Consider the following 15,394-nt stretch of genomic DNA (forward strand, 5'->3'; position numbering starts at 1 on the left):
CTTGTTTACAGGATTGAGGGAACCTGAACATTGTGTACTGAGGAAACAGAACAGAGGGTTGAATATGGCAGAAGTCCATCCTGCCCACATGATGGTGCTCTTCTGGTATAAGTAATGCATTCATTGGGGGTGGAATGGAATGGGCAGGGGCGGGGAAATAATATTAACAGAATTGATTTCCACTTAATGGTAACAAGTATTAAAAAGGAATGGCCGTGGGAACTAAGGCAATTTGTAACTTTGAGGAGTGACTCGCTTTTGAGAGCACCATTGGACAAGGGAAAAGAGACTTCTGTTGGCCAAATAACCCATTAACTGTATCTCTCTAAGAAGATACAGTTTGAATAATAACAGTGTAGGAATAACCGTAATCATTTAGAATATTGTACAGGTCAAATCCCGTTACAACAGATTTCAGTAGGATATCCACATTCCATATTTGTCTTGTTGACAAAGTGCCAATATACGATGTATCATGTTACAGAACTTTTATTTTGTTCTTAACTTTCCTTGGAAAGAGTAAGCACAGGAATTAACATTTGGGGGCATTTGGCCTCATTTGGCATCCTGATCAGTAGCCAGTTTCCCCACTGCTCGGATCCTGGATACGAGTTTGCCCAGTGCCCGTGGGCTCCAGCTTGGAGGCTACGCCTTGAGCCTCACAGCATGGGCGCAGCCTTCCGTCACAGTGCCGAAGGTGTAGTGAGCGCCCCGACTGATGCTTTGGGGGAGGACTGACCGTCAGTAGAGGATGGAGTCCCTGTTCATTAGGAACTTGTAGGCCCCTGGCCAGAGAGGAGACACTAAAGTCAGAGTCTAAGGTAACAGGTCACTAAGGGGGAGGTATTTTGGAGTTAGGGAAGGAGGAAGGCTTTAATGGTACTCAGTTACTCCTTGCTAGAGTCCATCATACCATACGCCAAGCTGTCGACAAACAGCTGAAGGTATTTCTGTAGTGTTTTCATTTTTGTAGTTTTCATGGTAACGGGATTTCACCTGCAGCATCTTTTCATCAGAGAAACGCGATTGCACAAATGAAAATATATATCCCCCATTTGTATTTTTCTGTACTTTGTGCAAAATGAACTTAACTGGACGCTAAAGATGTTATTGAATATGTACCAGTGCAGGGTTTTTGCAGATAGCCTCATGAACATGTTTACTTTTATATTGAGTAAGCTGGCACACGTGCAGTCGTGTGCTGTTTCCGTGTGTCACGGGGCGGGGGGGGCGGGGGCACTGCTTTAAATCGCTACTGTCTTTGAATGGCGCTAGGGTAGCTGGTGTTGCTTAACATGGCATTTTTTTTTCCCTGTCCACACTTTCCACCCTTGGTACAGGTATTTTTGATAAAGCTGTGGAATGGAAAGGTATGTTTTTTCGTGGGATGTTCAAGAATCTTTTACCTTAAAATTTTTAAAAAGCTCCCTTTAATGGCTCCCTTCTGTGTCTGGCTTAAGCCGACGTAGTTTAATTTTAACAAATAACATTTCTGGAGGTGATTTTTGAGTATAAAATTTTGACACAGTCCTCAAATTTCTGACTTGCTTTTCTCCATCCTCTTATTAAAGGCTTCTAAAGCACTTGGGAGGGGGGTGGGGGGGTGCTTTTGAAAGATCTGATCTGTGCCTTAAAGAAAGAGTGTAGCCAGAGAGTTGTTTAAGGGGGTTAGTGATCTAGTTGTTACTTGATAATTTGCAATTTCATTGAGGAAAGTGATACAAAAGGATCCCTTAAGCCATGAGATAAGGTCAGGGACTTTATTAAATTTGATCGACCTTCTTTCTGGTGGAGGAAGAGTTCAGATGGAGCCAGGGACGGGTGGAGCGAGCAGGGCCAGTCTGTGAACGTACCACGTTGACAGGCTCATCGCCCACGTTCGGTGCCATGTTTCCTGCCTGCACGGGGCTTCCTTCTCTGTCCCAGTTCTGTGCTGCCCATGACTTGCCGTGGGAATGTGTACACTGCCCGTTCTTGCAGGAAGGAGGCTTCCTTAGGACAGTGTTGCCTTGAAGGAACTGCCTAGCTAAATTGGGGAGACCACGTGACTGTTGGTCTTGGGAAGGCCTGATTGGAAGAGCGCCCCCTATTGACTTTCCTCGGACAATGAAATTGTGAAAAGGTACAAGGCTGTTGGGTGTCGACAGCACATTCCTTTTCCTGTTAAGAAATGAAGCGATTTCTTGGGTGTCGGTCCAAGTGTGGACGGTGGTGGGGCATCTCAGACTGCCTCTGGTGGCTTCAGGGGGTCAAGAAACCTTGATTAAAGATCTTTGATGGTTTGTGAACCCTGCTTGTTCTGGTGGTTGCAAAGTTAGTGTCTGTCTGGTGTTCCCCATCTTACCGGAAGTGTTTTGCTTTTTCTCATTCGTAGAGGTCCTGTAATAAAGAGGGATCCGAACAAGCTCAGAAAGAAAATGAATTTCAAGTAAGTAATTAAGTCCGTTCTGCGTCTGTGTGAGGTATGACCCCGTGTTAGCCCACGTCAGCACTCCGGGCTTGCGGGGCCTCTTTCCCACCCCTGACGGCCCTGCTCTGTCTGTCTGTCTCGGGCTCTTGCTGTATTGGGGTTGAGACCCGAGAGCGCAGCGGGTATTTCTAGTCCCTCCGGAGTGTCAGCAGTGGGCATGTGGTGTCCTTGTGGTAAATCTGAGCGGTAGTTGGGGTGCTGAGACAGGGCGGTTCGGGGAGACGGGTGTGCATGATAGGCTTGTGCGCTGTGCCCCTGACCTCTGTTCCGGTCACACGCCACGTTGTGAGGCAGGCACCGCCTGGCGCAAGTAGGAGTGCCTTTTGCCCATGCGGCACCCCACTCCAAAAAGCTGCTTCCCGATGAAGATGACCCTGCTCCCCAAAACACTCATATTCAGAGAAGAGCCTGAGGTGGAGAGCACTGATGTGTCCACTTGGCCCCCACTGTGCGCTCAGAAGTGGGCAGTCTGGAGAGTGAGCTCCACATTCCAGGGAGTAAACACCTTCTGAGCAAACTGTCCCAACAGACGCAAGTTTGTATATAAGTATACACCCCCCCACACACACAACACAGACAGAAAACCTACACCTACCCACGCGCACATAAGTACACTGGCTTTACTCACTGTACACTGATTACTAAAATGGTCTCGAAATAGAAATTGTGAAGAGGTGAGGTCATAAAGAAATGAAGTACTGGTACTTTGCTCGCGCACCCTTCCCTGGAGACCCTCGTCCAGCGGATCTGGAACTTGTGCTCTCTGGGGGACGCTGACAGACACGCCCTTGGGCTGGAGATGATGGACAGTGAGTTTGCAGCCATTCTGAGTCCTTCACGTGTAGACCTCTGTGTGTAGACCTCCGTGTGTGCCGGCGGTCGAAAAGGCTGGGTCCCTGGAGCCTCCGTGACAGCACACGCGCCCTGCTTCTCCAGACCTGTCGGCCTCCCCTTCTCTGCAGCCCTTGGCAGCCCCCTGCCCTTTCTCAGTGCTTTCTTCCCTCCTCGGCCCTTTCTAGGCCTGGCCTCCTAGTGCCCGAGGACCTCCTCCCATGCTGCCCCTCGACCCTGGGTCTCTCCCCGGCCTACCCCTGCCTGGGGTCACGCCACCCACCGCTGGCTCCCGGTGGTCTCACCAGGCCCAAGATGAACGCACGGGGTCCCCCCACCCAACCCCGTCAGTGGAACCTCAGTTTCTCCTTTCTCTGCACACAGAGGGCCGGGAGTCACCTCCGATATACCCTTCTCTCCTCCCTCGCCCTGTACCCGAACCCCGAGTCTGTTGTTTTCGTCGGAGCTCTACCGAGGGTCTGTGTGCCTGTCTCCAGAACCGCCCACTTCCGGAGTCCAAGCTCCCAGCATCTCCTCTCAGGGCCCCACTTCCCACTAACGCTCGAACTGCTCCTCTGGTCAGGTCAGCCTCTTGCCTGACATCCTTCAGTGCTCATTCCTCCCCAGTCGGGTTGAGCTGTATCCCAGCAGGTCCCTGTCATCCGACCTTGCTGGCCCTTCCATTCTCCCCTTCATCCTACATCGGCATTCGTGCCGCAGCCACAGCCCTTCGCAGACGCAGCACCTCTGGCTGCAGTGCTCCCCGCTGCACCCATTTCCCGCCCCCACTTCTGCATGTGATAGGACCTCGCTCGGGGTTGCTCCCCCGGGGAGCCCTCCTGCTCTCTGGACTAGGTGTGCGCCTCTGTTTCGTGCCCGCATCCAGATCACCATATGCCTCCTCTGCACCTTATCAGGCTGGGAGTTTTCAGTGTGATGCGATTCACATCTGCCTCCTCTTCTCGTGAGATTCTAGACTTGGGGCAGCACCTTGGCTCTTCTTGCGTTCTCGCCGCGCCTGTCATGCCTGGTGTACCGCCAGGCGCAGTACAGAATTGTCCAGTGCTGGCTGCAGCTGGCGCCAGTGGACAGCTCTGGAACCTTCTGCCCCTTGACTCAGGCAACCCGTCGGTCACCGCCACACTTCCCCCTCCTGTGCCTGCTGGATTTCCACTCAGAGCCCAGCAGAAAACAGCAGGTGCTCTGATTGTATCACTTCTTTGGGTCACAAAGTATGGATTTGCCTGTGGGAATGGGGAAGGTGGTTTTGCTTCTTGGAGCCCTTTTGGATGGCTGGCCTCTGTCTGTAGTCTTGTCCCCTCTCTTCTGAACATTTCCTCCACTAACTGGCCTCTCTACCGCCTCGTGGTCCCAGAGACTGCTCCCCAGCCCCCCTCTCCAGGCAACTGGTGTGGGGGGCTGTCTTCTCGTTTCTTCCTCGTTCCTGCTTCCAAACCATTTCTCTGTTGAAAACCCTCTGGGGAGCTGCCCTGGTCCGCCAAAGATTTCCATGTCTGGCTCGGTCTTTGGACCGGCCACCTCGCCTTCTCTAGGCCCAGGCTCGAGCAGCATCCTCAGCGGCAAAGCACCCGGCTGGGGAGGACGGCCCCGCAGAGCCCCCGCCTTTGATGGCCGCTGTGCTCTTGGCCCTCATCGTCTGCTCCCACGCATGTGAACTGTCTGTGTTTGCACCTGCCCTTGCCACGGGCTGGTCCTTCCCTTGGGCTCCAGACTCCCATTGTCTCCTGCCCTGTCCGCAGGCGCGTTGCTGCTGTCCCTTGTGGCGGACAGAGATGCTGGCCTTGCCTGAGTCTGCTCCCCCTTATAGCAGGATTTCTTGAGTATTTACACTCTCTGTTTCTCACTTCCTGATCAACCTTTTTTTTTTTTTTGAAAAAAGTTTTGAGTATGTGGAACAGCACAGAATAATGTAATGAACACCTTTATGCCACTGCACGAATTAGTAGCTGATTTTGTCGTATTGCTGATTTCAGTCTGTTTTTTAAATATATTTTGAGAGAGCATGTGCACAAGCAGAGGAGGGGCAGAGAGCGTGGTAGAGAGAGAATCCCAAGCGGGCTCCCCACTGTCAGCACAGACCCCACGTGGGGCTCGAACTCACAGACTGTGAGATCATGACTTGAGCTGAAGTAAGGAGTCAGCTGAACCAACTGAGCCACCCAGGCACCATCTGAGTGCAGTCTTTTCTATGTGCATATATTTACTTTTAACTTTTTATTTCAAACTAATTGCAGACATGACAGAAGTTTGCCAAACTAGCACAGAGAGCTCCCATTCGCCCCTTCCCCAGCTTCCCCTGATGTGAACCCCTAACACATCCATGGAAACCCAACACGGGCACAGTCACACCAACTCGGATTCCCCAGGCTTTTCCACTGATGTTTTCTCTTGTTCTGTTCCGGGATGTAGCTGGGACCCCAGCACTGCACTTGCCGGCTGTTCCCCCCGTGTCCGTGTCACTCACGGCCCCAGTGCTCGCCGGTCAGTGATTTGGTAGAACGTCCCCTCGGGTGTAACACGGTTTGTCTCATCTTTTCTCATGACTAGAATGAGGTTCTGTGTTTTTGGCAAGAATACCACAGAAAGGCCGTTGTGTCTTCTCAACAAGGCCATAATTATGGTATTCTTACTACTGGATTTTAATTTCTTTTACTATATTGTTTTTAAGATCAGGACCTGAACCAAAATCTAGGGTTGGATGCTTAGCTGACTGAGCCACCCAGGCGCCCTGTGGATTTTAATCTTGTAAAAGAAATGAAACTGTATAGATAAAATGAAAAGTCCGTCTAGACACCTCTGCCCCACCAGCCCCCTGCCCCTCTGTCACCTGTCCCCCTCGCTCCCCTGGAACCGTTCTTGTTCTGGTCACCAACAGCTTCCACGTGGCTGAATCCAGTGGCCACTTTGTTCCTCCCCCGAGTTTGCCCTCAGCAGCCGCCCCGGAACGCCACACGCCACTCTCGCCACCACAGCGTCACGCAGCTTTGCCCTCACCGCCTCCCTCCTGCCGCCCCCGTCTCAGTCGGTCACACACGCAAAACGTCAGCATTTTTGTTGCTTGGTAAAAGGAAATATGTTAGAAAATGCTAGAAAGTCTGGCACAGTTGTGGGCATATAAAGTTTGTTTTAAGGATTGAGTGGGTGTTTGATTGCTTCCTGTCCAAATGTGCTCCTCACTGTGGGGACAGTCGCCCCGAGTTCTCAGGCCCCTCACAGCCGGCCCCCACCTCCCGGCGTCTCTGGCTCTTGTGTTTCTTCTCCCCTGGCTGCTGTGCTCCCCGGCGTGGGCCCCTCCCAGTTCCTTGAACGTGCCGGAGTCACTCCCGCCTCAGGGCCTCCTTGCCTGCTTCTCACCTCCCGGGTGTCCTTGTCATTTCCTGGAAGCAGCCGCCCCGGCCTGGCCGCTGGGCCTGTGCTTGTCACCTGCTTCTCTCTCTGGGATACGGTCCCTGCAGGCGTGTTCCTGCTTCCCTGGGGCTTACCTGTGCCAGGCACGTGGTGCACGTCCAGCAGATCTTTTTGGAGTGAATGTGTATGAATGTTTCTGAAGCCAAAGTAAATGGTTTCAAGCGGAAGTAGGACCTTCTGTCCTAAGAGCGTAGGGGCAGTGGCTGGATGGCCAGTTGGCTGCGCCTGAGCCAGTGCTGGGGCAGTGAGCGGGGTTGTGTTGGGTCCATCCTGTTCTTCACTGTGCTCGCTTCCTTAAGTGGCGAGCGGGGAGGTGTTTGGAGACCTGGCGGTTACAAGGCTTGCACAAGGTGACACGCTCATTCTAAGATGACCTGCTACCGTTTTTTGGGATTTTTTTTTGAGTAGGTTCCATGTCCTGCATGAGCCCAGTGTGGGGCTTGAACTCAAGACCCTGAGATCAAGACCTGAGCTGAGATCAAGAGTCAGACACTTAACTGACTGAGCCACGCGGGCGTACCACCTACGATCCTTCTTAACCTATCCATTTTTCTTGCTTGCGATTAGGTGTTCTCCTTCAGTTCTTTCTCCAGATGCTTCCCTCCACGCACCAGCTCCGCTTTCTCCCTACCTGCAATAAATCTTGAACTGCGATACTACATACGAGTGAAGAGATTTCTTATTTACGGTGTTTGGAGCAATGCGAGAGAGAACTGCAAAGGTCTTAAGTCTCTTTCCATCTTCTCTCCATCCTGGCAACAGGTTGACTCGGGTCTAGAGGATTCTGGACGGTGTGTGTTCAGCCTAAGTGCCAGTGACAGCGCAGCCTATGAGGTCAGTCCCCCATGGCCTTTGTGCTGAGTGGACATGATGCACAAAATGCTAAGGCCGCTGGGGTGACACAGAGAGTCTTAACTCAATGCAAAGTTTCCAGCTTCAAACTTGAAGTCCTGTCCAGGATCAGGCACATTGATGTTTTATACGGCACCGACCCTAATGCCCTTAGTCACTCCACATAGAGGGAAACCAGAAAACAAATTTTAATTCTGACAAAATCTAGGTACTTAGATGGAAGAAACCCTGAGGAACTTTTTGACTTGGTGAGACAGGAGGGTGTGCAGAGGCGGAGGGCTGCCCGCGTCCGCACCCTCTGTCCTGCGGTGCCCAACCTGCTTGCGCCTCGGCATTTCACCCTACGCCAGTGCCCGCGAGGATTTGAGAGACACCTCGCAGGCCTGGCACACGCTTTCCTGTGGGGTGTGTCTCTGGTGTGGGTCACGCCAGCAGTGACCCCCACCTCCTTCAAGGGGTTCAGAAATAGAACCTGTCTGATTTTGATCCCTGCTCTCCACTCTGTTGACCTCACAGGGCGGCACTGTGTGCTTTCGTCTGCGTCTGCTCAGGTTGCCGTAACCGCCTCATGGGGGTGCCGGCGGCACACATTTATTTCTCAGTGCTGCGGGCCAGATGGCTTAGATCAGGGTGCCGGCACGGCTGGGTTCTGGCGGAGCCCTCTTCCTGGCCTGCGCACCCTCACATGACAGAGGGACGGAGGGACAGAGGGAGACATAGCAGGTTCTCTGGTGTCTCTTCGTATAAGGACACTGATGGCATGGGCGCCCTGCACTCGTGACCTCGACTGTGCCCCTCCACCTCCCAGAGGCCCGTCCCCACACGCCGTCACACTGGGGTCGCTTCGGCATGTGAATTTGGGGAGGACGCAGTATCGTTCATAGCAGCCGTAGACACAAGACCGCAAGTGAGTAAAGATTGGGTCCCACAAGATGGTCAGACCACAGTCGTGGGGGTGACACACGTGAGATGGTGGCTAAACTAGAATTATGGGGGAGCACAAATCCGTTTGCTCCCCAAAATGTGAAAGTGATCACTGTTTATTCCAGTGTGGTTCCGTGTGCTTTGGAAAAGTAGCTTCTCTGTTTTCTTCTCCGTGATGTCAGCCACCCCGCCATTGCCTGAGCTGGTCCTGTTGCATGTGTGTGTTTGTAACCCGAGTGGACAGAGCTACCTCGCCGTGCTCGGTGTTTGTGCGGGATCACACTCCCCACGGCACATTTCTTGCTCAAGGGGGAATAAGAATCCTCTGAAAGTATCCCCCCCACACCTGCTAGCCCGTCCTCAGACACAGTGGCTTAGAGGTTACTTTGCTGTTTAATGGCAGAGGACTAAGGAGTGAATTTGAACTGAGGCCAAAAGATGGTGTTTTTTTTAATATCTTTTTTTTTTTTTTTAATGTTTTACTTATTTCTGAGAGAGCGAGAGAGGCAGCTTGAGCAGGGGAGGGGCAGAGAGAGAGGGAGACACAGAATCTGAAGCAGGCTCCAGGCTCTGAGCTGTCAGCACAGAGCTCGACGTGGGGCTAGAACCCACGCACCGTGAGATCATAACCTGAGCCAGTCGGATGCTTACCCGACTGAGCCACCCAGGCGCCCCCAAATGATGTTTTTTTTAGGTGGGATGATTACAGATCCCACCTGAGTCACGAGGACTGGAGACCGCATAGGAGTATCATAGGATTTTGACAAGAGACAGATGTTAAATGGGCAGTGAAGACTGAGGGTAAGAGAAGGGCACGGGAGCCGGGGGTGCCCCACTCCAGGGCGCCCTTGGGACGGAAAGACAGGCCCAGGTCTGTCAGGTGTCTTGAAGGATCAAGTTGGGTGGCAGCAGGCCTGCCCCATACTCACGGCTGAGAAGCAGGCCGCCCTGCCCCCTCCAGAGTGGACGGCATCGTGGTGGCCTTTGAGAAGATGCCCTGGGTGGGATTCTTAGACGTTTTAAGATACGAGCACTAACATACCAACAGATGCTCTGCTTTTGGAATCAGCGATTCAGTTAAACTTGAGTTTTTATATCTTACTAACAGAGTGTGACGCTTGCAAGCATGGACCCCGCACATTACAGGATGTTGATCTCTGGGTCTTTGTATTTAAAGTGGCAGTCCTGACGCCCAGCCCAGTCATAGAGTTGATGGGGGTGATGGTGCTGCCCCCCTGTGGAGAGTCAGCCCTCAGGAAATGTGTGCTGTGTCGCTGTCTGTTTCAGGGCGCTGAGGCCATGGTCCTGGAGAGCGTCATGTTTGCCATTCTCGCCGAGAGGTCGCTCGGGCCCAAGCTCTACGGCATCTTCCCTCAAGGCCGCCTGGAGCAGTTTATCCCGGTAAGATGTGCTCCCCCCGGGCAGCCGGCCGCGGACAGAAGATGGACTCTCGGTCTTGCTGCAGGCGCCTGCATGTCATGCTCTGGCGCAGCAGATGTGACTTCTGTTATTAAAGTGCCAGAAATAAAGCAAAAACAAATTCCTACTGAGTTTACGTTAGAACCTCTGTCTTTCTGCAAAGATGTTCATCCGCATGAAAAACTTCTAGGAAGCCTAGCGTTCCGCTGCCCCTGAAGCTGCTTACCCTGACACTTTGCCCTTCACCTTGGTCCTGTTGATTTCTGGGCCTCCTTTAGAGGCTCGCTGCGGTTCCCCATGGCCCTGGCCACCCTGTGCCGCACTCGGGTCTTCATCCCATGGGGCCACCACTGCTCTCTGCCTCGTCTCCCGCTTCACTCCCTCTGTTTGAGTCTCCCCAGCTCCCATGTGCCTGTCAAGTTCCTCTTGAGGGCCCAGCTCCAGTCCCATTTCCCAGAGTTGGAACTGTTTGGCCTTTCTTGCTGTCCTGAGGCAGTTTTAATGTTGCTGTAACACCCGCCAGTGTGTCCCCCTTAGGGTTACGTGTGAGTAAGCCCCCCTTAGGGTTACGTGTGAGTAAGCCCACAGAGGGCTCCAGGCCTCAAGGGCTCGTGTTAGAGTGAGCCTGGGGCGGCTCTGGGCCTTTCGACCGGCCGTGTGGGTGGAGTTGCCGAGCCTGGCTGGCCTGCCTTCCCGCTCACAGCCAGGCTCACAGGTGTGGTGAAGTGTCCCTCTTCACCTGCGGGGCCCCTGGAGGAGCAAGGTCACGGATGGCTGCCTTATCCTGCCCTGCCTCACGTGGCCACCTGTACAGCTGGGCGGGAGGTTGAGCACAGGGTGCCTGGCTGAAGGGACGCCCCGCTTGCCAGGACACGGCCTGTGCTCGGCGAGAGGCTGGAGGAAGGGGTGCTGATGGTCTCGTTCCCCACAGCCCAGGAATAGGAGCCTCCTTGCGACCTGACTCCCAAGAGGGGACCGTCTTCTAGTTTATGCAGTGTGCCGTCAGTACATGTGGCCACCAGCCGGCAGACCTTGCTCTTCAGCCCTGCACCTGGCTTGCCCCCTGGCGGTGGCTTTATTTATAACTGCCCCGGTAAAGACAGTCACACCTGGCTGGCACGAGCGTCAGATGATATCATAAACTCACTCTTTGAGAGAACTGAAAATCTAAAGCAGTTCCTGTGGTTACGAGTGGTGACACGGACGCATCTGAGGAAGAGAACGCTGAGTGACAAGACCAGTTAGTATATGCCATTCTAACGCCCCGGAAGCAAGCTGGCAGTTGTTTACAGTGCACCCGTGTGGTGAAACAACTCCTTGTCGGGAAGGGCCAGTGACCACAGCTCAGAATAGTGGGGCCATCCTGTCCTGGATCAGGATGCGCGGGTTATAGTTGTCCGTGGGATTGATGCTCTTTTAGTTCTGAAGTTCTAGTCTCTTTACATGTGATGTTTACTATGTAGTGAGGATTTTTTAAAATTCTGTTACAATACTAGGCCGAGCCACATGGAACTACCAATAACCAACTGTTTTTGACCCCAGAAATATTGATTGCACGTGGCTCGGCCCGATGGCGCGTGTTACCTCCCAGTTTACTCTGGACACCTGCGTGCATCCCACCCCTTCCACGTTCCAGAGGGCACAGGAGGGTGGTGACCTCTGCGAACGCTGGTCCCCTGTTGCTCTTTCCCTGTGTTGGGAAAGGAGCTTAGGACCCTGAAATGGGCTCATTTTTGAGCACGGTTAGCCTTACGCTTTCCATGGTGCCAAACAGATCACTGGCATAGCCAAGGGAATGCCGAGCGAGCTGCCGCATGGAACCAAATCCCCTGCCTTTACCTTGGCCCAGCTGCTCGATACACTGGGGCGGGGGCGGGGGGGGGGGGGTTCCCNCCAGGTGCAGGAGGAAGGGTAGGTTGGGCCTGCTACTTCCAGAGAGCTCTGAGCTCTTGTTACCAGGCTCCCACCGTTGGCTGGATGCTGGCCCCGGGGCCCCTGCGTGCAGTGTCTGCCCTCGTTCCGAGCAGCCCCGCCAGGGACTCGATGCACTTCTCATTTTGTAGAAACCAGGAAATGAGGTCTGAGCAGTGTGCCTTTGGCCATGTGCCTCTTAAATGAGGATTAAAGCCGGGGTTCGAGCTGGGTTTTCTCTAACTGGGAGACACCCCCTGTTCACTCCTGTGCTGTGCTGCTCTGCGGGTTCAGAGGAATGCCTCTGAGCTTCTGTAGGGGAGCAGTGCATGTGGGAGAGACGGACGGGTCTGGTGGCCTGTGCTTTCCTTGTGAGGAGCTGGGACGGGCAGCAGTAGTGGGAGCTGGGCACCTCCGTTCCTTCGTTCAGCTTTGCACCCTGAGAGCCCACTCCGTGCCAGGCGGGGGCTGTGGATGCCTCCGTGGGTGAAGGGCTGTGGCTCGCCCCGAGCTCCTGGCAGTGCTTCTGATTAGGACCACCTCTTGCCTGTGATGCGTCGGTGGGGCATCCAAGCGGCTGAAGGAGTTAGACACGGGCTCGTGTAACAAACCGCTGACAACCTGGAGCTTTTACCAGGGAAGAGGGCGTGCTCCGGTGGCAGGTAGAGGGCATAGAGCGCCGAGTCTGCTTAAACGCTTACAGGTGGGAGGGACCGTCTCACAATTAAAAGGGTACTGGCTCGTGGAGGGGGCCCCTCCCCCTTGCTGGGAAATGCCACCGCGATTGCCAGGTCACCGTCTTCAGGGCCCGGTGCCCATCCCTACGGGACCTTGTGTGCTGGAGGAGACTTAGACGTCCTACAGAACTGACTCCTAGTTCTTAGGCCTGTGTGATCGCACACCTCCAGGTTCCCCGAACAAATGCTGTTTTCTAACTCCCTTTTTTATTCCAGAGCCGGCGATTAGACACTGAAGAATTAAGTTTGCCAGATATTTCTGCAGAAATAGCTGAGAAAATGGCCACATTTCATGGTATGAAAATGCCATTCAATAAGGAACCAAAATGGCTTTTTGGAACAATGGAAAAGTAAGTGGCCCAACCGCTTGGCTCTGACTCAGTTTTGCGTTAGCGGCTCCCAGAGGTGCCAGCGTGAGTACCTGTTTGCCGCAGTGGTCGGAGGCCTTCCTCTGGTCTGCCAGATGGGTGGGCGGGCAGGACACGAGCTTCCCAGAGAGCCTGGGCCTCCCCCTCCCTCCCACATTCCGTGGCTATGCTTCATGGGAGCTCCAGGAGGAGGCCACGGTGGACTGAGCAGTGGTTTCTGTTCTCCCCTCCCCTGCAAGGTATCTGAATCAGGTGCTGAGGGTCAAGTTTGCCGGGGAGCCCAGAGTCAAGCAGCTCCACAGACTCCTCCGCTACAACCTGCCTTTGGAGCTGGAGAACCTGAGGTGAGACTGGGTCTGTGGCGAGGACGCAGGGTTTCTTCTGGAACAGAGGTCAGGGGGCAGCAGGCTGGGCGGTGTCTGCAGAGGAGGGGAACTGTTCCCCTCAAGCTCTGGGAGGATGTGGAGCAGGAGTTTTGGCGCTGGCCAGGCTCTGAGCGGGGGCTTCCCTGCGGTCTTTGAGGTGCAGCGGTGCAAGCCTCCGGCATTCGTCCCTCGCGTGTGCACGTGGGGCCCAGCAAGTGGTGAGCAGGGTGTTCTCCAAGGCGCGTGTGTTTTATTAGGAAATAGAGTCCGGCACACATGTCCTGCAATGTCAAGTCGTGGGAAGAGGTGGAATGGAGACCAGAGGCTGACTGACGAGGAGGGTCATGCTGTGGGGGGGCAGGAGGGGTGCCACAGGCCAGGACCTGTAGCCGCGTGACCTCCAGTAGGTGCCCGCCCGGGAAGAGCTGGGCGCACGCGGGGGCTCAGCAGGGTCTCTGGGTTGAGCTGCCACAGAGCTGTCATCACTTGACAACAGAGCTCCCAGAGGTCACGAGAAAGGCACACTGCATGGAGTCCGAGAGGCAGTGCAAAGTGCCTGGCCAGTGCCGGGCATGGGGGCAGCAGCGCTCTGCGTCTGACCCACAGTGTGCTGATTGACAACAAAACCTTCCTCTTCCAGGTCACTGCTGGAAGCCACCCCTTCTCCAGTTGTGTTTTGTCATAACGACTGTCAGGAAGGTAAGGATCACTGCCTGTTACGTGGAGCTGGCTTTGCGTGTCCGCTTAGAAGCCCATGTGTGTGTGTCTGTCTGTCTGTCTGTCTGTCCAGTGTGTGTGATAAGTGCCAGGGCCGCGGAGAGGGGGTAGCCACGTGGGGTAAGGGCAGGGCCGCACAATGGAGTGCCGTGTAACTATTGAATGAGGTTGAGTGTTTATACAGACCAACAGAAAATCTCCAGGATGCATTAAGAGAAAAAAAAGCAAGTTTTAGAAAAACACGTGGGGACGTGGGGTGTCCTCCTACTTTTATAAGAAATAAATTCACAGAAGCAGCAGTGAGAATATTCACTGACCTGGGAGGATGAAGCACCGAAACTTCCAAAGTCACATGCTCGTTCAGTGTTTACTCTGGTGGACACAGGACCTGGGTAATCCGAGGGCGCGGTAGGAGACGACCGCCCTGGTGCCCTGCACCGGGCAGCGCCTCGCGGCTAATAGAGGTCATCTGCTCTCGAGACCAGTTCACTCTGCCATGGCCTTGAGTTTCTCTGCCTTCGGGAAATTACAACGCCGGACACCCCTCACTGTGAGCAAACTTTGCCCACCGTGACTTCAAACAGAGGCCCAGTCTGGCTGGGCAGCTCCCGCTGCTGCTGCTGCTGTGCCGGGATCGGGGCGGGGCGGGGGGGCTCTCTGCCCCGCCGTCCTTGGCCTCTCCATCGCTGCAGGCTTACGCCCCACCCCCGGGTCCTTTGCCAGGCTCAGCAGTTCCTTTTTTATTTTAACAGCGGTCCGTGTGGAGGGTCAGTGATCAATAAGACGTTAGTTTGAGCCAAAATACCTTTTACTAACGAGCTGATCATTGCTGGCCACATCAAGTAGGTGTTGACATGTCGGCCACAGGTTTGTGTGGTAGCAGGCGGTAGCGGCACAGCCGTCACCCAGAGTACGAGTGATGGTCGGCGTGCAGAAAGGCCATTTACTTTTTCCTGCCGCTTTGGGCATCTGCCTCCAAGCCTCCTCTGATGGCCACCGGAAACAGAAGGTGGATGCTGGAAAGCCTAGAAAGCACACCTCCTGCAGAAACCCTGGAGAGAGTGTGGCCAAAAACCTAGCAAAGCCCGGCTCTCTGGTGCTCCCTCCCCGGCCCTGTAGTACCAGACGCTGAGCGGTGTGTGGAGCAGGGGACTCGGAACGAGCGCCTGCAGAGCCGGTCTGACAGTCGGTTCACTTCTGGCCCAGAGCTGGTCCGCACGGGGGTGTGAGGAGAAGCAGGTGAAGCGAAGCGGTGGGGCCAGGTATGGCCGCGGGAGCCCCACCGCAGCTGTGCTCGCCTGTGACATCCTCATCGTGGGGACACCAGGGCACAGCTCCCGAGCTGGGGGGCCACAGCCAGCACCTCCGCTG

The 15,394-nt window shown here is 54.4% G+C and overlaps 1 protein-coding gene across 7 annotated transcripts in view; it reads left to right on the top strand.

Moving 5' to 3' along the window:
- CHKA (choline kinase alpha) overlaps positions 1-15,394 on the top strand; it is a 49,708-nt gene that overhangs the window by 22,949 nt on the left and 11,365 nt on the right. For 3 of the 7 annotated variants that reach the window (XM_077766546.1, XM_077766545.1, XM_077766548.1), the window contains exons 3-7: positions 2,375-2,428; positions 9,794-9,907; positions 12,790-12,923; positions 13,181-13,285; positions 13,947-14,005. In XM_077766546.1, the coding sequence (XP_077622672.1) occupies positions 2,375-2,428; positions 9,794-9,907; positions 12,790-12,923; positions 13,181-13,285; positions 13,947-14,005 (466 nt within the window). Of the gene's footprint in view, positions 1-11; positions 106-2,374; positions 2,429-9,793; positions 9,908-12,789; positions 12,924-13,180; positions 13,286-13,946; positions 14,006-15,394 lie in introns of all 7 variants that reach the window. The other 4 variants (XM_077766547.1, XM_077766551.1, XM_077766552.1 and 1 more) reach the window with 2 other exon arrangements.

Source organism: Crocuta crocuta, unplaced genomic scaffold (genome assembly GCF_008692635.1).
Source record: "Crocuta crocuta isolate KB4526 unplaced genomic scaffold, BGI_CrCroc_1.0 scaffold636, whole genome shotgun sequence".
Classification (NCBI taxonomy): Eukaryota; Metazoa; Chordata; class Mammalia; order Carnivora; family Hyaenidae; genus Crocuta; species Crocuta crocuta.